Here is a 22,293-nt window from a genome sequence, read left to right as displayed (position 1 = left end):
GGGTGAGATCTGAATTCAGAGGAATGAATTCTAACAATTCAATTAAACGTTCTAAGGGACCGTGGCTGACATCCAAAGCAATGGTGATTTGTGGAAGGATGTTTGGTAGTGCAAAGTTGTTGCACTAAGTTTAGAGCTTAAGAGTTTAGAGTTTGTGCTACTGCAAGCATGCTTGTAGTTGTGCAGTTGTGGGATACCTCATTTGTTTTAATGGAAACTTTTTGTGCAAAGTTACAGCTAAGCTAACTTCTTGCACTAGTGCAAATTTGCACATTCTACAAGCACACCATTGCTCTGGATGTCAGCCAATGATTTACCAGAGACAGGTACCAGAAAACAGGGGCTGCCCCAATAAACAGAGACAAGTACCGCACAAGAAAAAATAGACAGGGCTTCTTCCTCACCCACCCCAAGGTCAATTTGCAACTATATGGGGCACCCTCTGCTGCTCTCAACATCTTTTCTTTGGTTATGGACATGCCTGATGATCCAGAGGAAGCTGCGTATATAACGTTGAGTTCCGCCACCAGACAGAGAGCAGACTTTTCCAGATCCCTCTAAGCCATAACTGAAGCATCAGAAAAGAAAGCACCAGATAGTCCTTTTAAATACTCTGTGTGTTTTTGATCTGCCCTGCCCCAGACTTCCTCTGGTGTGGGCCCTCTCTCTTGCTCTCTTTGGAACAGGTATGTTCCCTGTTTCCCAGTAGGGAAGAAAATATTCTGGGCCAGTCTCAGGTTTCCAGCTCTTCATTTTCATTCTCTCGCTACTCATTTGCTGCACTTCCTAGGTGTAGACTAGCTGAAGAGTCTCTTGCAGGCAGGTGCGGGGGTGTATGCGGCGCTGCCGCAAGCGTTTGATGCTGCCATCTACTTCGTAGCCTGTCTGCTTTTCGTGGATGCATTGGCGCAAGTAACGCCGGGTACCGTGGAGCTGCTGGATGTTCTTCTCTGTTTCAACTATGGAGCGATCTAACTCTGCAGTGGACTGGGAAGAAAAGCAAAGGTAAAGGTGAACAGGCAAGCAGATGTTTGGGAGCTGGAGAGAACATCACTAACTGTCAGCTTTGTTCTTCTGTTTAGCAACTCTTTGCAGACCCTGCTTTAGAGAGGAGCAAATAATTCTCCACTTGAACTCCTTGCCTAGGTCAGGCCTACACAACATCTGACCCAACTAAAGCTGCTTACCAGCCACGTAAACTAATTGCACAAACAGAAAGGCTGCCAAGCACCTGACAATCCATAATATTGTGGCCACTGGGCTGCATTCTGCTTGGTGGATCGCAAGCTGCACAAACCTGGTGAAGGGAAGATTACCAGAGTTGGGCACTTCCCATGCCTTCCAATTGTTCCAATTGCTCCAGTAAAGTACCATACTGAATGTGTAGGTCATGACTTGTTCAGCCAATTGGGATTGAACTACATGTTACTCAAGCCCATCATCACCCACCAGCTTTATTGTGTCAACTACATTAACTGCCAGTCCATTTCTGGGAGAAAATTTGAGATGCTGGTTGTTTCTTTTAAAGCCCTAAACAGATTACAACCAAGATACTTCAAAGATAGTCTCCCCTCATTCATTGCTGCCTAATTCCTGAGATCATCAGCCTTTGGAAATGCAATTGTGGTGACACATCCTTTTCCATAAGAGCACCCAACTTATGGAACTTCATGCTTCATGAGATCAGACAAGCCCCATTTATGTTGGTGTTCTGTCACCTGCTGAAAGCCATTTTTTTAAAAAAAAAAAATTGTCTGGAAGTTAAGATGTTCTTTCTGCTGCTCTATCCCGCAGTTCATTTGTATTTTCTGCTGTGTTTAGGAACATAGGGAGCTGCCATATACTGTCAGACCATTGGTCTGTCTAGCTCAGTATCATCTTCACAGACTGGCAGCGGCTTCTCCAAGGTTGCAGGCAGGAATCTCTCTCAGCCCTATAAAAAAATCTTGTCCTAACTTGGAGAAGCCAGAGGGAACTTGAAACCTTCTGCTCTTCCCAGGGTGGCTCCATCCCCTGAGGGCAATATCTTGCAGTGCTCACACTTCTAGTCTCATATGCAACCAGGGTGGACCCTGCTTAGCTAAGGGGACAAGTCATGCTTGCTACCACAAGACCACCTCTCCTCTCCTCACCTTTTTTTTTTTTAATTGTTTGTTGTATATTTTATGACTGGTTTAAATCTTGTAGATTGTTAGCCCTTTGAGCATCCAGTAATTAGGAAGGAAAAGTGGGATACAAATGTTTAAGCAAATAAATAAATCATAAGATTTCCTTTTAAAATATTTTGTATGCCCCCCCTCCCCCTGTCTACCCCAGGCTTCTACTGATTTGGGTCATTTATCTTTCCTTCCTTGGACCAGGTGTATTCCCCTTTCTCCGATGGAATTGCCCTTTTGATGAAAAGGGGGGGAAGTAGCAGCAGGGGGCCTGATCTGGCTTGAGATTAGGACCCATGGGGATGGGTGGTTAAAACATAGCTGCAAGTAGCTGTTTTGTTTTTTTGTGTTGGGGGAATCTCTTTTACATCCAAGGAGCATTTCTGGTTTACTTCAGTGTTAAGCCTGTCAGTTAATAATGGGCTTACAGGAATGTAATATAATGTGTGATTTGGCTCTTGCTATACAAGCTAACTTAGTTCCTGTACTGGTACCAATGTTCATGCTGGGTACTTGCCATGTTGAAAGCAACGTGTGCTTTGGAGCCTTCATACTGCTTCTGGCATGAGAGGCATCCAACATGAACAGAAAGCACATACCAGAGCCCTCTACATAAAAACAGAGGACTTGGGGGTGCATCCTTAGCTCATGCTGATTCAGTCTTGTCCCATGCCTGTGCCCATTACACAGCCTGCCCTCATGGCACCAATTTGCATGGTACCAGCATTTCTACAATCCAGTGCCTGAAAAATATTTACAACTCTTGCAGCCCCAAACTACGCAGATTTCATTGGAAAGCCCCACTGAGTTCAGTGGAACTTACTCCCAAGTAAGACCTAGGCACCATTGCCAACATTTTAAGAGCCAGTCCTGTTAGAAGATAGTTCTCAACAAAATGTGTTAGATTTCTGAGGGGTCAAGATTTCTCTGGACCTGTCTCCTCCCCCTCCTTTCCAGGATATCATGTAATATGTAGTTGTTGGCCCTTAGTTCAAGTACATTCCTAACATTTACACTCATCCTACAATAATACCTAAACAAGATACAACTGTCATCCGTTTACAGCACTTACCTGGGTGTCCTAGGTATGAGGTGTAGGGAAATAGAGCCTAGGAGGTGTATACCTTGCCCAGGCGATGACTACTGTTCCCTTCCTAACTGGCTGGCATTCTTATAACTGATTCTACTCCTGACTCAGAGTAGCCACAGGCTAACTCAGTGGTAGAAGCCCTGCTTTGTATGTATAAACTCCCAAATCCAATCCCTGGAAGACGGTGGTGAGCCATTACCAGTTATAGGAGACCGTTTTGGGTTTGCTAGACCAAGGTGTGGTTCAGTAGAAGATATTGAATACGTTACCTTAATTTCTGCTGCCCAGAAAAGGTGCAAGAGAACAACAGTCTGTCAGATTCTCCTGTCACCAGCAGTGCCAGTTGTGCAATGATCCAGCCCCACCCCACAAGTGGGATAAGATGCACCCCACTTAAATATTGGATTGTTGTTCCCTGATGCCCTTTTACCTGGTTGAGGATTGCAGGTTCAGGCAGCTGCGTTCCCACATGTCTTTGGTACACCTTCACCACTGGCCGTGTCAACTTCTCTCGTGTCTCAAGATACTTGCTGCTCTCCGGGCCCTGTGGACATGAAAGTGGTTGAGAACCCAAGGTGGGCTCTGTGAGAAGGGCAGGGAACAGCTCTGGCCCATTTGGTCTCCCAGGGGCTGGAGGGGGTGGGGAATGGCAGCCCTCAATGCTCACCAGGGCCATTCCCCGGGTGACCCGCATCTCATGCTGGAAACGTTGGCAGCGGTGCAGGGTGCCGCGTGTTCCTGCCAGAGCCATGTCCAACCGCTCCTGCCAGACAGAGAAAGACGGAATAATTGAACCAGGTTGCTCGGGACACAATTAATGTGTGAGAACACAAGTTTGTGTGCACGCACATGCGTGTAAACAATAGGTGCAATGCATGTTGTTCAATTTCTGAATGCATATTTGACCCAAATGGAAACCCACCAATACATTGGTACATTATACTCTATATTCTGACAAAACTCAGTAATATTGGAATCGCAATGTCTCAAAAAGGTGCCACCTAAGCAGGGGCGTAACTATAGTAGGGCAAGGGGAGACAGTTGTCTGGGGGCCCACTGCCTTGGGGGGCCTCCCAGAGGTGTCACATGACTGACTCCCCCAGCCGTGCACCCACCCAGGCTTCCTTCAGTTGTATTCATCCTCCGAAATTGATGTGAGTGTTAAGACCTGGAGCTACCAGAACAGCATGTCCTTCTCTAGTACCATGAAATGACTGGCATCGTCCACAATTTACAAAATCTTTAAAAACATAATTTAGGATGATGTTCTATTGTGGCATATATATGCTTTTTTGTTACCACTATTCAGCCTCATTTAAGATTTCTTTACTTCATGAGCTGAGCTTCGGGGGCGGGGGGGCTATTTTAAAATCTTGCCTCTGGGCCCACTCCAACCTTGCTACGCCCCTGCACCTAACACTGGGAACTTCTTGTTCCGGACTGCCAGGCTGTGTTACAAATTGACACAGCCTGGTAGCTAAATGGAGTAACACAGTGAGGTAGCTAGATGGAGTGCAAAGAGGTACAAGTGAGGCAGGGCCATTCTGTGGTAGGTGCAGGGCCCAAGGCAAATGAAAATGCACACGGGGCCCTGGCCACACTGCTCACACTGACGCTAGCATCAGGGGTGGGGCCAGTCCACTTCTTTTGCGTGCCCCTTCATCAGCTATCCTGGCCTGTTTGCTAGATGCAGGGCCGCCCAGGCCTTCCCCTGCCACTGACCTTCACATGAGGAAAAGCAAGTGAACCTGCATCTAGTAAACCAGCTGAAAGCTTAGCTGGGCATGGCAGATAAAGGGGCACAAAGGAGAGCACTGGCATCAGTGGGGGGGGGGGCAGCCAGGCTGCCTCCTTCTCCCTGATGCCAGCGTGCACCAACTTTGCACACCTCTTCGTGGGCTTGCAGCTGGTTCACTAAATGGAGGACTTGCTTTTCTCTCTCTCAAAGTTTGAGGGAGGGGTGATGGTTCAGGGCAAGTGTCCCCATTCCATCACCACAAGGATGGGCCTGAGCAGGGGGATGTAAAAATATAAGAGCCCTGCTGAAATGGAATCCTGTTTCCCCACAGTGGCCAGCCAACTGGATGCCTTCTGGGAAGCTCACAAATAAGGCTTGTGGGTCCCTCTCCTGCTGTTCCCTCCCAGCAACTGGTCTTCAGTAGCATCCTGCCTCTGAATATGCATCCCTCCCATTATCCCACCCCTGCTCGAAGGAGCTCAGGAAGGTTCTGTGTAGGTGTCCGCTCCCAGGGAAATGGAAAACCTGGAAGGGAGGAACAGCTTCATCTTCTGAGAAATGCCACTCAAGCAACAGCAGCCATGCACACATATATTGTTAAGTCTTGGCACTGAGAACAAGCCCTGCAACTAATCTGTGGTTCTGCCACTTGGTTCTGCACGCATGAACTACATGTGCCATGAAGCGAATATACCAGTTGGGTCGTGAGGTGTCCCACCATTACCTTGTGACAGAGAGTCTCATCCCTCTTGCCTTGAAGACTGCTTTCAATGGAGTTGTGGGCTGTATTGCGGATGTTCTGTGCCTCATGGATGACCTCCTGCAACTTAAGCAACACATCCTTGGAAAGGAAGGTGAGGCGCCGGGCATCCTCAAGAGCCGCTTCACATTCTGGAGGGTGGGAACAGAAGTGGGGAGAGGGAGAGCACACATGATGTCTTCTGAAGTCAGATTTGTTTGTGGAACTAAATGGTTGATGACACACAACCCAGCTCCACTCATCTTCCCTTTGCCAGTGGAATGTTCTTGATATTCTGCCCATCAAATCATTGATTCCTGTTTTAAGGAAAGCTTCTATTGATATCAATCACTTCAAGACTTCTTCAATCATTATCTTCCCATGATAAGAGAACATGGGGGGAGAGGGAGCAGGAGCACACCGGCTAGCCATGCTCCTTGCACCAAGCCTGGGACTTGACCTGCATCACCAGCTGCCGAGGCCCAGAAGACTCTACAGATGGAGGGCTGCGTTGATGGGTCGGCATCTATCACTACAGTCCAGCGGCAGCTCCTTCTTCCCCCTTCCTTGAACTCTGAAGGGACAAGCCTGAATCACATCATCAACTGCCGGGGATCAGAAGAGAATGCTGTGTTCAACCCCATGTGTCCCTATTATCTTATATTATAGATACTTATATCTTATAAGATAAATAAGATCTCATATGTATGAACAGCCTCTGTGTCTGTAAGATATATAATATAGACACAGAGGCTGTTCATATGACCGGGGGCGGGGGGCAGGCTTCGCTTCACTCACCTTCCCCCTAGAAGATGGACAAAATGTTGCTGGGAACACTATCTGAGCTCCCATATGATCCATCCCCGTAGGTGCCCTGGCCTCTGAATATTTCACAGTGCAGTGGGGGATTCCGCCTGGGGATGGGTGCTTGTCTCCTTTTGCTGAAAGCAGTGATCGTCAGAACCACCAGGTTCCACAGTGGCTAGCCTGCCTAAAAACCCCTCCCGCACTTGCACAGTGCCCTCCTGGGGCTTTGGGGGCTGGGGGGGGCATGCGGTGGTGCTCCCCTGCCCCCAGAGCTCCCCAGTGAGCTGCGACCTGGCGTGGGAGCACCTGACCAAAGCCACCATTTGTCTGGGTGGCTGATCCAGCCACCCAGCAACAAGCAACTGTCAAACTCCTTGAGGCTCTACACTTTGATTGTGTGTAGAGCTTCATTGTGTCTTTATGATGGATTTGCTATGTTTTAAGCTGCTTTGGGAGCTAACCTTGGCTAGAAAGTGAGATGTAAACATAACCAAGTTCATAAATACACAGTTAAATGAATAGCTCATGCCCCATTTTTGGTGTTTGGGGGTGGGGTGGTCTGAATTTCCCCCTTGCCTCTCACATCTGTCTTTGTTCTTGTATTGCTCTTCAGTGGGTTTGCAAGTACTAATGTCAATAAAACAGGCAAGACACATAGCAAGGGACATATAGCAGGCTGGGATGTTTCAATTTGGGAATATTCACTTGTGAGGAAGCACTCTGGCCTGCCACTTGGCACATGATGTTAGAGCACTTCTTTGCAAGCAATATTTCTTGTGAGTATATATGCTAGCTGGTCGATTAGACAGCAAACATTCATTGGCCTGGTTCATACAATCATTCAAATCTAGGTTTAGTGTGGGTTACCAATATTAGCATGATTGGGTGAACCCATGCCAAGGCCTGAGATGAATTTGAGATTCCCATCTTGGTGTGGGTTCATACATTCACACTAATGTTGGTCACCCACATTAAACCTATTTTCAAATGACTATGTGAGCCAGGCCAGTGTGTTTCTCTTTGCCTTGTAGGGAATGCTGTGGGAATCACAGCTTTTTAGAGTTCTGATGAAGTGACCAGTTGCTCCAGTAGAAACACTCATTGAATGGCTTCCAAAATGTATCTCCCTTTTCTTATAGAAGTGGGGAAGGCTTGTTACCTTACCTGGTGTAAAGGGTCCAATGGGGTCAGGAGTGGGTGTTTGATTTCGCTCTACCCAGGGGGATGAGGGCCGACTCAATCCGAGCCAGGAGTCACGCCCAGCTTCTAGAAGGATCATGCGTAGAGGCTGCGGCAGCAGGTCCAGCACACGGCCACGTTCCCCACAGAGCATGTCTAGGGTTTGCCGACATGTACCCAGTTGCTGCAACATGCAAGGAAGTTGTGAGGAGGCAGCCAAGGCAAGAAACTTGCCTTCATGCCCCACAATCTGCCTTTAAGAAATATAAAGCTCAGGCCTTATTATAGCAGTGATGTATGACTGGGGAAACCTACAGGCTAGGCTTCCACATAAGTCTACAAGTTCTGAGCTCACAATAATTTTTACTGGCTCGCTTGCTCTTTGTTAATCATTTCTGGCATTCAGACTTCCGGAAGGAAGGAAGGACAAGCTCTCTTCCTGCTTACAGCTTCCCTTCCTTAGGGCTTTTCCAGATGGCAATTAATTCGGATTTTGAAAGCTTCCACACAAGCTCAGTCTCCTTGCTAGCATGACCATATTCTGTGGCCACACGTGTAATTCTTGCAGCATTACCTACCAGCCAGTTCTTGCATTCTGAGAAAAACCCATCCTTTCCCCAGTTCCAACCAAAGCAGTGACTGGGTTCTTCTTGGACTGCACAAGCTGGCTTGCAGGTGGTGCTGAGCCACTAGGGCAAGGTCCCTGCTCACTGCGTGGCCAGAGAGTAGGACTGACCTAGGAAGCAGCACAGAACCCTACACAAATGTGTGGTGTGTGAGTCAAGCAGCATGTGAAGCTTGTGAGGAAGATTTCAAAATCCCACACTTCACTGCTGTCTGCAAAAGCTGAAAGGGGCTCATCTAAAAAGGAGCATGCAGGTGACACCAACAACAGCCAGTGGAAGGGAGTATCTATACCAGTTTGAATAGGGACACTTGCTCTTCCCCTGCTAAAGGCAAAAGAGTCAAATTAAAAGGTACCTCTTCTAAAGTTTTTACAGGGCCAGCTATGTGTTCGTGTAATGTGTTAACACAACAGCTGTGTGTTACAGGGTCAGCACTACAGATTCCTAAAGTGATTCTCTTGTATTCTTTGCTTACAACTAAAAGATCTGTTCAAACAATTACATGTACAGATTTTTGTAGTCCCTCTGTGTCAGCACTCTGTGCATTGAACTGTTAAGCGGTTGTGTCCTCAGTTCCTCCAACCACCACTTTGATGTCAAAAGGTGAATTTTAAAATGTGCAGTTTACTGTTTGTGTGATGGCTGAGGAATGATGGATTTATTGTACTCCTTTAATTGTGTTCCATGCCGATCTCACAACAGGGTCATCAGGACCAGGGAGGTTCCTGAGAGAACTAAATTGTACTGACGCCTCCCCTTTTTCTCCAAGATATTGCAACTTTTCATCATTGCAGAATTGTGGAACACTTACTGCAAGTTAAAATTTAAAAATAATATGTGTTCTGTCTTCCGTTGAGTACATACAAAAAGGTACCTTTGAATGTGGTAAGGACAAAGCCCTTGTAGGGACTTGCCCACACATTCTGTCTCTGCCCTCTTGTTTCCTACCTTGAGATGATCTTCTGACATGGCCATCATTCCCTCTAGCTTGGCTTTTGTTTTCAGAAATTCCTCCTTCTCCCATTTCATCAATGCATCCACCTTGTCAGATATCTACACACCAGAGAGGGGAGCAAAGCGGGATTGGTCATGGATTGGAGTCTACAGCAGCAACAGTGGCTGAAAACATGATTGTTTCTGTTGGGTCAGGGCAGGGTCAGCCCTCCAGCTGTTGTCGGATTACAAGTGCCATCATCCTCAGCCACAGTGGCCAATGATCAGGGATAATGGGAGTTCTAGTCCAACAACAACTGGATGACTGAAGATGTGCAGCCCTATGTTAGGGGGAACAGGAGAGTGTGGGGTTTCCCACTCCCCGGGTCCCCCACCCCACCCGATTTACACAAAAATCATTATGTACAGACTGGATGAACAGGGTCGCTGTGGTTAACGCACTGTGCATGTGGGCTGTGAGGACTGGATGAATTGTAGGAGTGCATCTGGTGCCCAGATAAGGAACATACCGACATGTGCATACATTGCACGTAAAGACATAAACATTGCCTTACCAGATCAGAGCATGGGCCCACCTTCTAGTCCAGAGCAGGAAAAAGGGAGGAGGAGGAGGATACTGACTGAGATTGGTCTCAAAACTGAAAAGGTATTATGATACATGACATGCCCAACCCATTTTGATATGATGTGCTTCAGGGACGAAGGAGTCTAGATCTATTTTGTTCCAATAACAACAGATAAACCTGTTCACATGGGCTCTTCAAGAGGGTGATATATTTTGACTTCAGTTCAAATTCCAGCTCATAAATAAAATGAGAAATACACACAATATACAAAGATGCTGCACAATATTCTTAGTGCCATCTGCTGGTAATGCACAGCAATTAGTGCATTAATTGAGTTTGAAGCCTACACTGGGAAGAGCAGGAGCAGCTTCAGGAGGTGAGCAAGCTTTTCTAATCAACAACATCGAGCCTTCCCCCCCTTTAAACTAACTAACAGGAGGAGGGGAGATTTTGAGGGGCTGGTTTCTCTTTAAGGGATAAGTCTTAGTCTGTGTGTGTGTTATTTGCCAAGGCTAGCATAGTTTCTGTGTGTTATTTGCCAGGGCTAGCAAACTCCTGTGTTTTAGTTTGTCCCTGTCTGGAGGAGGTGAAGTAGCTAGGGCTGGGGGAGGCCCCACATTCTTTTGAGACACATCCTGTGTCTCAATTTGAAGCCTACTCTCTACATAAGAGGTGAAGGCCCGAGAGCATAGCAAACAGGACATGGGAGTTTTGCAGGAATTTGGTGGGAAATGTGCGGGGGAGCCTGGAACAAAGCCCTATGATCACAAGCAGCCTGGTGGAGAAGAGAAGGTAAGTACAAATCCCTTCCTCATATTCTTGAGAAAGGCTGTTTGAACAGTTAAATAGCTGACCATTACAGCTGAGACCTATCCTTCTAATAAACTATCTCTAAATACTGTAAACAACCAACAAAACCAGTATGAAGCTAGAAAGCCAGTAGGAGAGGGGGCACTTCCCAGTGTATTGCATAGAGTGCCACATGTATGACTATTTGCTCCATGGGCAGAAGTCACGGGTGTGTGCTCGGTACAAGGAGCTTCAGGCTCTCAGGGAACAAGTTTGTTCCCTCAAGACGGATCTCGAGGGAAGTTGGTGGCTCTGGAGAAGCTCAGGGAAACAGAGAGGCATGTGGAAGAGACCTTCAGGGATGTGGTAGAGGCATCCCACTCCAGGGCTGATAGCTCTGCTACTCTCAGGTAGAATGAAGGTTTCGGGGAAGGAGGACATCGGTCTGTGGAAGCAGGAAATGCTCTTTAGAAGGGACCCCTTCCATGGATGATGAGCCCATATCCTCTTCCACATACTCCTCTGGGGGGAGTCTCCTTGTAGAGGGCGATTCGATCATTAGAGGTATAGAGAGATGAGTTTGTGACCCGCATGTTGACCACACAGTGACTTGCCTGCCTGGTGTGAAGGTTGCAGACATCACGCAGTGTCTAGATAGGCTGTTAGGCAGTGCTGGGGAGGAGACAGCTGTCATGGTGCATGTTGGCACCAACGATGTGGAGAAACGTAGTTGGGAGGTCCTGGAAGCCAAATTTAGGCTGATAGGTAGCGTATTGAAGTCCAGGACCCTCAAGGTAGCATTCTCAGAAATGCTACCTGTTCCACACGCAGGTACAGTGAGACAGGCAGAGCTGAGGGGTTTCAATGCATGGATGAGACATTGGTGCCGGGAGGAGGGGTTTAGATTTGTTAGGCACTGGGATACATTTTGAGGCAAGCAAGGCCTATACAAAAGGGACCGGGTGTACTTGAACCAAGATGGAACCAGACTGCTAGCGCTTAAAATCAAAAAGGTTGCAGAGCAGCTTTTAAAATTATTATTATTATTATTACATTTATATCCCGCTCTTCCTCCAAGGAGCCCAGAGCGGTATACTACATAAGTTTCTTTTTCACAACAACCCTATGAAGTAGGCTAGGCTGAGAGAGAAGTGACTGGCCCAGAGTCACCCAGCTAGTATCATGGCTGAATGGGGATTTGAACTTGGTTCTCCCCGGTCCTAGTCCAGCACTCTAACCACCACACCACGCTGGGGAATAGCTGATGGGAGCTGGACAGTATCCAGTTCGGCAAAAGGCATTCTTTAAATTGGGAGGGTGCAAAGGATTCAGATAAAACAGAAGGGGACAGAGCAGAACTATATAAAGAGCAGACAGAAGGCTGCGCTAGCTGGTCAAAGAGTCAAAAGAAAGATAGTAGACACCAGGAAACAGATTCAGTGTATAGGTGCTTATATGCCAATGCCAGAAGCTTCCAAGCCAAGATGGGTGAGCTGGAGTGCTTGGTTGCTAACACAGAAATAGATATAGTGGGCATAGCAGAAACATGGTGGAACAGTGAGAACCGGTGGGACACTGTTATCCCTGGATATAAACTCTACAGAAAGGACAGGGAGGGGCGCATTGGAGGTGGAGTAGCACTGTATGTTAAAGAAGGGATAGAATCTAACAAGCTTGAAAACCTAGGTGGACCGGAGTCCTCCACAGAAACCCTGTGGGTGAGTATACAAGGCCGGAAAGGGAACGTGCAACTGGGGATGTGCTATCACCCTCCAGATCAAAATGCCAACAGTGACTGGGAGTTGCAGGAAGAAATCAGGGAGGCGTCAAGGAGAGGCAGGGCTGTAATTATGGGTGATTTCAATTACCCACACATAGACTGGGTAAATTCACAGTCAGGTCAGGACAAAGAGGTCAAATTTCTAAATATGCTGAATGACTGTGCCCTAAAACAGTTGGTCTTGGAACCAACCAGAGAGAAGGCAACCTTGGACTTAATCCTGAGTGGCATCCAGGACCTGGTACGGGATGTCAGTGTCATCAACCCTTTAGGGAACAGTTACCATAGTGCGATCAAATTCAGCATACATGCGGGGAGAGAATCACCAAAGAAGTCTAACACAGACACTCTGAATTTCAGAAGAGGAAACTTCTCTAAAATGAGGAGTATGGTGAAAAGAAAGTTGAAAGGGAAAATCAGGAGAGTCACTTCACTCCAGAATGCATGGAGTTTACTCAAAACCACAATACTAGAAGCCTAGATAGACTGTACACCCAAAAGAAGGAAAGGTACCACTAAGTCCAGGAGGATGCCAGCATGGCTAACAGATAACATCAAGGAAGCCATAAAAGGGAAGAAGATTTCCTTCCAAAACTGGAAGGCCTGCCCAAATGAGGAGAACAGAAAGGAACACAAACTCTGGCAAAGAAATGCAAGGTGACAATAGGGAAGGCGAAAAGAGAGTTTGAGGAACATTTAGCTAAAAGTATCAAGAGAAATAGCAAAAACATCTTTAAATATATCAGATGCAGGAAACCTGCCAGGGAGGTGGTTTGACCTTTGGATAATGAGGGAGTGAAAGGGATTATTAAGGAGGATATGGATATTGCAGAGAAGCTAAATGCGTTCTTTGCGTCTATCTTCACAGCAGAGGATACTGAGCATATACCTGTTCCTGAACCAGGCTTTTCGGGGATGGAGGCTAAGGAACTGAGTCAGATAGCAGTGACAAGAGATGATGTTCCAAACTGTCTAGAAAAACTGAAAACTACCAAATCACCAGGGCCGGATGGCATCCATCCAAGAGTCCTCAAAGAGCTCAAATATGAAATTGCTGATCTCTTTGCTAAAATATATAACTTATACCTGCAATCAGGCTCTGTACTGGAGGACTGGAAAGTAACAAATGTAACACCGATTTTCAAAAAGGGATCCAGGGGTGATCCAGGAAATTACAGGCCAGTTAGCTTAACGTCCATTCCAGGCAAATTGATGGAAAGCATCCTCAAGGATAAAATTGTAAAGCACATAGAAGAACAGGCCCTGCTGGGAGAGAACCAGCATGGCTTCTGCAAAGGTAAATCTTGCCTCACCAACCTTTTGGAGTTCTTTGAGAGTGTCAACAAGTGTGTGGATAAAGGTGATCCAGTTGACATAGTACACCTGAACTTCCAAAAAGCTTTCGACAAAGTTCCTCATCAAAGACTCCTGAGAAAATTTAACAGTCATGGGATAAGAAGACAAGAACATGTGTGGATTGCTAACTGGATGAAGGACAGGAAACAGGGGGTAGGTCTAAATTGAGAGTTTTCACAATGGAGGGAAGTAAGAAGAGGGGTCTCCCAGGGTTCTGTACTGGGACTGGTGCTTTTTAATTTATTCATAAATGATCTAGAAGTAGGGGTAAACAACAAGGTGGCCAAATTTGCAGATGATACCAAACTCTTTCAGGAAGTGAAATCCAAAATGGATTGTGAGGAGCTCCAAAAGGATCTCTCCAAACTGGGGGAGTGGGTGACAAAATGGCAAATGTGGTTCAGTGTTGGCAAGTGTAAAGTGATGCACATTGGGACAACCCACCCACCTCCACACCACTTCAAGTATACATTGATGGAAATCTGAGCTGTCAGTGACTGACAAGGAGAGGGATCTTGTGGTCATGGTGGACAGCTCATTGAAAGTGTTGACTCAATGTGTGGCAACTGTGAAAAAGGCCAATTCCATGCTAGGAGTCATTAGGAAGGGGATTGAAAATAAAACTGCTAATATTATAATGCCCTTATACAAAATTATGGTGCGGCCACACCTGGAGTACTGTGTACAATTCTGGTCACCACATCTAAAAAAGGACATTGTAGAACTGAAAAAGTTACAGAAGAGGGCAACCAAGATGATAAGGGGCCTAGAGCACCTTTCTTATGAGGCAAGGCTACAACACCTGGGGCTATTTAGTTTAGAAAAAAGATGACTGCGAGGAGTCGTAATAGAGGTCTATAAAATCATGCATGGTGTGGAGAAAGTGGATAGAGAAAAAAGTCTTTTTTCTCATATAATACTCGAACCAGGGGTCATCCTATGAAATTGATTGCTGGGAAATTTAGGACCAGCAAATGGAAGTATTTTTTCACACAACGCATAATCAACTTGTGGAATTCTCTGCCACAGGATGTGGTGACAGCCAACAACCTGGAAGGCTTTAAGAGGGGTTTGGATAACTTCATGGAGTTATCAATGGCTTCATGGTCTATCAACAGCTTCATGGTCTATGTGGCCTACAACTTGTTCTCTGGATCCTTGCCCAACTTGGCTGCTTCTGTCTAGCAGGGAGATTGTTGGGCATTGCTTAGTTAATATCATTAACTCATCGCTGAGAGAGGGTAGGATGCCTCTTTGTTTGAAGGAGGCAATGATTAGATCACTTCTTAAGAAGCCTTCCCTAAATCCCTCAGGGATGGATAGTTATAGGCCAGTCTCTAATCTCCCATGTTTGGGCAAGGTGATTGAAAGAGTGGTGGCTAACCAGCTCCAGGCAGTTTTGGAGGAAACCGATTATCTAGACCCATTTCCAACTGGCTTTAGAGTGGGCTATGGGGTTGAGTCTGCCTTGGTCGGCCTGATAGATTACCTTTACCAGGGAATCGACAGAGGGAGTGTGACTCTGTTGGTTCTTTTGGATCTCTCGGCGGTGTCCAATACCATTGACCATGATATCCTTCTGGATCGCCTGGGGGAACTGGGGATAGGAGGCACTGCTTTGCAGTGGTTCCGCTCCTATTTCTCAGGCAGATTCCAGATGGTGGAACTTGGTGACAGTTCCTCTTTAAAACAGGAGCTATTATATGGAGTTCCTCAGGGCTCCATTCTGTCACCAATGCGTTTTAATATTTACATGAAACCGCTGGGTGAGGTCATTAGGAGATTTGGTGCAGGATGTTATCAGTATGCTGATGACACCCAAATCTATTTCGCCTTATCATCATCATCACCATCACCATCAGGAAATGGCATTCACTCCCTAAATGCCTGCCTACAGGCAGTAATGGGCTAGATGAGGGATAACAAATTGAAGCTGAATCCAAGCAAGATGAAGGTGCTCATTGTGGGGTATTGGAATTTAGAGAATGAGTTAGATCTTCCTGTGCTGGATGGGGTTACACTCCCCCAGAAGGAACAGGTACGCAGCTTGGGAATGCTCTTGGATCCAGGCCTGACCATGGTATCTCAGGTGGAGGCTATGGCCAGGAGTGCTTTCTATCAGCTTCGGCTGATTCAACAGCTGCGTCCATTCCTTGAAGAGAATGATCTCAAAACAGTGGTGCATCAGCTGATAACCTCCAGGCTCGACTACTGCAATGCGCTCTACATGGGGCTGCCTTTGTACGTAGTTCGGAAACTTCAGTTAGTTCAAAATGTGGCAGCCAGATTGGTCTCTGGGGTAACCCGGAGAGACCATATTATGCCTGTCTTAAAACAGCTGCACTGGCTGCTGATACATTTCCGAGCGAAATACAAAGTGCTGGTTATTACCTTTAAAGCCCTGAACAGCTTGGGCCTGGGTTACCTTAGAGAGCGCCTTCTTCAATATGATCACCATCACTCGTTGAGGTCATCTGAAGAGGTCCATCTCCAGTTACCACCAGTACGTCTGGTGGCGACTCGAAACCGGGCCTTTTCTGTAGCTGCTCCTGGTCTATGGAATGCACTCCCAGCAGATATCTGCAGTTTAGGTTCGCTGTCGGCCTTTAAGAGAGCCCTAAAAACTTATTTGTTTGGCCTGGCCTCCAAAGCTTGTAAAGTGTTGTTGTTTTCTAAAAGTATTTTAATTGGTTTTAAATGTTTTTAATTGTTTGTATATTGTTTTTAGCACTATGTTTTCAATTGTGTGTTTTTATGTCTTTTAAAAGTTGTGTACACCACCCAGAGCCTCTGGACGGAGCGGTTTATAAATGTAATAAATAAATAAATAATATAATATTGTGTTCTACCAACTTCATGGTCTATCAGTGGCTAGTCGGAGGGCTATAGGCCACCTCCAGCCTCAAAGGCAGGATGCGTCTGAGTACCAGTTGCAGGGAAGTAACAGCAGGAGAGAGGGCATGCCCTCAACTCCTGCCTGTAGGCTTCCAGCGGCATCTGGTGGGCCACTGTGTGAAACAGGATGCTGGACTAGATGGGCCTTGGGCCTGATCCAGCAGGGCTGTTCTTATGTTCTTAATCCGTGAATCAACTATGTTTTTCAAACTCCTTTTATCCTAAGTTGGGGGTGGGGGGGCACTTTATTTATGGATTGCTACAGATTGCCAACAGATGCTGCTAAGAATATTATACAACCTTGTACATTGTGTAGATTTCTTATTTAATTATTGTAATTTGCACTGAAGTTGAAAAATATCACCATATGGAAGAGCTTCAGGTGGGCTGTCCCCTTTTTTCCAGCAACACATGTGCAATTATGTTTATATGTTTATTCTTTACCTTATTTTAAAAAGACAGGGATGCAAGCATTTTAAATTCAATTACAAAACTGTTCTGATGATGCAAATATGTATGCAAGGTAAATTGCAAAAGCAGGGTCATGCCCTGAGTGAAGAAACTGCTGTGATTCTGTTTAAATGTTAGGCCTGCCTTCATCCTTTTTTCTCTATTCACTCTCTTCATTTATGTACTACACATGCTTCTCTAAGTACACAGTGGCTGCTATATTAGGACTCCTTCTATACTATCAGGACTCTTTAGTTCAGAAAACAGACAGAGGCTGCTTGATAATGCGGCCTGCTGAGACAGCAGCTTGGTGCAGGGCACTTTCCAGACTAGACGTTCAAAAGTGGCAAAATGCTCCATTTGGGCAAATCACTCTCAAGACATAAAACCTGAAGAGGGAGAACTGTAGTCTCGCGAAAACTAACAACCCCAAAACAAGACCTTTTTTACGCCGGATAAACGATGTCATAGCACTAAATCGCAGCAATTAAATTCGAAACAAGGCATCCGACATATGAACGGTAACCTGACACTTTTGTCTGGACCACAGTGGCACAACACAGGAAGTGTGGAAGCCATTCCACATTCCGTTGCAGGGTCTAGTCTAGAATCGCCTGCCAGTTCTGCCGACTCCCCCAGCCCCAGGTAATCATCCTCTCCTTTTTGTCTTGTCTGTCCCAGACTCATCCAGCCTTTTGAAGCAGCAGGAAGTGTCCTTAAAGATACTTTCTGCTATTCCAACTTCTCCATCCTCCTTATTTTCCAAAGGCAAAGCACAACCAGGACAAGCAAGGTGAACAGAGGTGGCTGCTGCCACTAGATAAAGGGAAATTATCTTGAAAAGGAGTTTTGAGTAGAGTGGGGGGGGGAGGCGTTTGCAAGCATCAGATTGGGAGCTCCTGATTTTGATCCTCAACAGCTTTGCAGCACTCCAGTATGACCTGGTGCTAGAATAGTTATTTTATTTTATTTTATTATTTGACTGGCTTGCCTTGCCAGGTATTCTGCAGGCATGTGCAAGATAATAAATCTTGTTAATTTTCATTCTTAATTTAAATTTTTTCCATTTCCATTTTTTTCTTTTCTGTTCATTACTTTTTTGTGTGCTGTTATTTTTATTCTTTTCGTTTTGTTTATATAACAGAAACAGTGTCTTACTCTTACTGGTAGCAGCTTCAAAGCACAGCAGCCTCCTTGTGATGACCAAGTTAATTCCCCACATGCCCTGGGATATGCACAGGGAAGTGTGAGTAAAGAATGGCTGCCATCATAGAAAAAATGGCTGCCACAAGCAGCTGTTTTTCATGGGAGTGGCCATTTCATTTTAACCCACAATGCCCCCAACAATGAGGTGGTTGCATGGTGGAGCTGTTAGTAAGGATGAGATACAGTTTTGCTGGTTAGTAAGTGACAGATGGGTTCAGTGTATATGTGTGTGAAGTTCATGCAGGTCTTACCTTCTCTGATGTTGGCCGGTGCTCCCGGATGGCTTGGCTCTGCTTGTTGGTAATGAGGCTTTGGCGAATTTTAGCCAGCGTGGCATCGAGCTGCTCTCTCACACGCACCAGTGTCTTGACCTGCTCGTTGATCTCAATGAAGGCCTGGCGCAGACGGCTCACCACCAGGCGAGTTGCCCTGGTGTACTGGGCCACAAATTCGTTATTCTTGGTGTTCGTGAAATCTCGGAAGCAGGACAAGGCTATCTTGGTAACCCAAGGGGGTGGTTTAAATTTGCTCTTCCACAGGGTCACTCCTGGCCCCTCAGGTGGCTTTGTGTTCACCTCTCCGGATGCCAGTATATCTAACTTGAATTTCCATGAGTCTTTCCTAAGCTTGCGCTCATATGGGGTCTCTTCTGGCTCACCTGGGGCTCGGACAGGACGCCAAAGATCGAGTGCCTCTTTTCCGCAATACTTTGTCAGCTTGGTGGTGTCCTGCACTGTTGTACGGGTATCCTTGTGCCATTTTTCTGCCCCTACCTGACCCGACAACAGGTGGGCAGGGGGTCCCATGGCTGTGATTGTGGTATTGGTGCTGCCAGGGAAGAGGAGCAAATATCACACTAGGATCCTGCTAATGGGACAGGATTTCACTGCAGTGCAAGAAGCAAACAGAACAGGCTACCTAAATGGTCAGGTCCAAGTTGAGCAGGACATGGAGTTGGAATTGTCAGAAATGACATAGAGGTCTGAGATAGAAAGAAGGAAAAACAGATTGGGTGGGTATGTTGCAACTCATACTTTAAGTTGTTAAAATGCCTAGCCCAAACATTTCAAACGCTGATATGGTCTACCAGTTATTCTTAGTTTAAACCCCACTTCAGTCCAATCTGGTGCTCCCTACCACCTGATCTTCAGGAAGCACCTTCCCTAACTTTCAGATAGGGCTTAATGTTTCATTTCAACAGACCTTTCCCATTATTTTCTGAACTGCTACCTAGTAGTTGTACTGGTTTTTACCTCTCTGTTTTTGTGATATTTTATAGCTGCTGTTTACTGCTGTGTCTGTTTTACTGTATTTTAATGTTGTCATGTTTTAATTTCCCATTATTAGCCACCTTGAATTCAACTGAAAATAAAAAGATGGGATATAAAGCCTTAAATAAACACATCCCAAATATTAACCAGGGTTGAAAGGTGCTTAAACATTCCAAAATTGTGGTTCCATACCTGAAAAAATGATAACATTTGCTAATTTGCTTATTAATAGTTTGGGGATTTTGCATAGCTTTTTCCCTATCAATATCTCAGTGGGAGAAAAAGTCGATTTTGGGTTCCAGATTCTGAGTAACAGTAAAATTCAGTATGTGTGAGTAATGAAGGCAATGAGGGTGGGGGACATCTGGAATATAAATGTTTACTCTTGTGGCAGTCTGCAACTTCAGCTCTAAAACCTTCCATGTCCAATGAAACCACCTCAAATCCTTCTACCCCGGCTGCTAGCTGCCACCTGCTTAGATCCAACTGTCAGCACTGGTTCTCTTGATTCCTCATTGCTACAAGCCTCTAATTTTTCCTAACCCCCTTAATTCCTAGCTTCTTCTTATCCTTTCCTGAAGTTTCAGAGTGTCACAGCCATCTCCTTCAGCCTGTGTTTTGAATAATCTTGATCCTCTTTCCTGCACTTCAGACACCTTCTTTGCACAATAACTATCTAGCTGTCAAGCAGGGTGCACCACCTAGTGCTTAGAAGCCCTACAGATGCACTTGAGATATTATTCCGGAATGTACCAGTAACTGAATGTACCAGTTTCTTACTATTCAGAAATACATCAATTCAGCATTAAACCTACTGTGGAAATGCATTCTCTCCAAAAACAAAGAACAAGCTACTACTTTCCCCTCTGGATTAAGCTTTGGGGAAACTGCTGTTCTGGTTGGAACAGAAACTGGTCAGCCGTTGTGGCACTGTACATGGCTTTGCTCTGATTGGCTGGCCCTTGCATCAGTCATGAAAACAGCTTCCCCACCTTCTCAGAGTGGTTTTCAATTTAAAAAAGAAAAAAAGAATTTTTCCTTTTTTAAAAAAGCATATTTATTTATTCATCATATTTATATACAGCCTGATATATATCCCTCAAACACATGCTTAAGGAGATAACCTTTATCTCTCAAGATAATGACTAAGGCATCTCATAGTCCCCCTGATTACACAAAGTCTTATTTCTGAATAAATATACATAGAATTGGGCCTATAGTCTTCTAAATCTTTACTAAGCACAACCCCCACACGACTGCCGGCTTCATCACGGATCCAGTGGAGGCTGTGGGGATCGGGGGCCACTCGGCCCCCGGAAGTTCCAGGATGCCCCACATGAGTGCGTGGGGCATTCTGGAGAGCACCCCCCCCCCCCGGGCCAGGAGGCTGGCTGCAGCCTCCCGGTCAGGGGTCTACTCATGTGCCACTGAAGTGCCAAAGACGAGCAAAAGAACTGAGGTGAACGGAGCACTCGCTCTGTTAATCTTATTTAAGGGGAGGGGGAATTAGGCGGGCTAGCCGCCTTGGAACCACCAGGCTTGCCCGCGAGCCCGGTGGTTCCGACAATCAGTAGAAAGCGGGCTAGGTTCCCTTAGCCCGCTTTCTACTGATCATGGGAATAGCTTCACTGTCTCTCTCAGCCTAACCTTGTTGTGAAGATAAAATGAAGCAGGAGGAGGAAAAACGTTGTGTGCCACCCTCAGCTTTTTGGAGGAAAGGTGGGATAGAAGTGTAACTGAACATAACCATTCTAAAGGCTGCAATGTCGGTTGTAACAGAATGCCCCATGCATCTCTAGGGGCATTCCCTGGAGGATCTGTGTGTGTGTGTCCTTGAAGTTAGAGTGAGTCCTGGGAGATGAAGGGCCTGTGTGGTATGGGAAGCTTCCGAAACAAGTCTTGTGAGAAGAGGTAAACAGAGAGTGGCCTGTTATCCTGTGCCCAGTGGTTGAAAATAAAACTTCTGTTGGTCTCAGCTGGGTCACTGCCCATCGCTACATAATAATCTGACTGGCTGAGTTGCAGGACTAGGCCGCAGTGCTACCTACCAATATGTATATGATTTATTAGGCAAGAACATAAGAATTGCTTTGCTGGCAAAAAGTCAGATTAAAAGTCCACCGAGTCCAGTACTCTGTCTCAGTAGTCAGTACTGTGTCTCAGTACTCCAAATAGCCTGGTACCCTGTTCCCCGGATGAGTCAAGTCTTATCTGGGCCCTGGAAAGTGGAACAACTGGCTAGGAAAGGGGTTCATTAACCCAGTTCCAGATGGAATAGCCCTCCCCTAGAAGTGGTCATTGACTTGTTGCCCATTTGAATTTCTGATCTGACCGTAAAGGAAATTGGGAAGGAAGGAGGGCCGTCTACTTGGGAGGAGCCAATAGGGCTGAAGGGGGGGGGGACCAGTGGGAAGCTACAAGGTTAGATGGGTCTACCTGAGGCATGTTTACCTGCTTCCAATAAGGTTGAAATCTCTAAGGCAAAGTTAAGGGCACAGGCCTTGGGTCCAGTCTTCAGGGAGGGCATTGAAACATCTATCTTGCCTCACAATCAGGTTGCGAATTCCTCCAAACAGGAGCTCTCTTGCACAAGCCAAGCCGTCCCTGTCGCTTCAGTGGTGTCAGTTGCCAGGGCAACAGGTGCTCGCCTCACAATGCCGCCTTTCCCAGCGATGGCTCCCATAGCAAAGC

General features: G+C 46.1%; 1 protein-coding gene across 2 annotated transcripts; it reads right to left on the bottom strand.

The window, feature by feature from the left end:
- Positions 1–589: 589 nt before the first annotated feature.
- On the bottom strand, positions 590–22,260 carry CCDC105 (coiled-coil domain containing 105). 2 transcript variants are annotated; one of them, XM_053299893.1, is made up of 9 exons: positions 22,054–22,260; positions 19,250–19,313; positions 18,583–19,159; positions 9,284–9,388; positions 7,695–7,893; positions 5,709–5,875; positions 3,914–4,009; positions 3,677–3,790; positions 590–987 (listed from the first exon to the last, which is right to left on the bottom strand). In XM_053299893.1, exons 3-9 carry the CDS (start codon positions 19,135–19,137, stop codon positions 787–789), a joined length of 1,437 nt encoding a protein of 478 aa, XP_053155868.1. In that variant the 5' UTR covers positions 19,138–19,159; positions 19,250–19,313; positions 22,054–22,260; the 3' UTR covers positions 590–786. The 2 variants fall into 2 exon arrangements, with proteins under 2 accessions (XP_053155868.1, XP_053155867.1); XM_053299892.1 differs by lacking the exon at positions 19,250–19,313 and having other exon boundaries at positions 22,054–22,258.
- Between the last annotated feature and the right edge of the window lie 33 nt (positions 22,261–22,293).

Source organism: Hemicordylus capensis, chromosome 2, assembly GCF_027244095.1.
Source record: "Hemicordylus capensis ecotype Gifberg chromosome 2, rHemCap1.1.pri, whole genome shotgun sequence".
Classification (NCBI taxonomy): domain Eukaryota; kingdom Metazoa; phylum Chordata; class Lepidosauria; order Squamata; family Cordylidae; genus Hemicordylus; species Hemicordylus capensis.
The sequence above is the reverse complement of the archived record's forward strand: the minus strand, read 5'-3'. Positions and strand labels throughout refer to the sequence as shown.

What these genes read in the sequence shown, in the direction of transcription:
- CCDC105 (XM_053299893.1), bottom strand. Translation starts at nt 19,137, where the DNA reads ATGGGACCCCCTGCCCACCTGTTGTCGGGTCAGGTAGGGGCAGAAAAA. An exon ending in ACCGGCCAACATCAGAGAAG is followed by an intron (nt 9,389 to 18,582) that starts GTAAGACCTGCA and finishes TCTGGTGTGTAG; the next exon opens with ATATCTGACAAGGTGGATGC. An exon ending in TGTCAGAAGATCATCTCAAG is followed by an intron (nt 7,894 to 9,283) that starts GTAGGAAACAAG and finishes TGCATGTTGCAG; the next exon opens with CAACTGGGTACATGTCGGCA.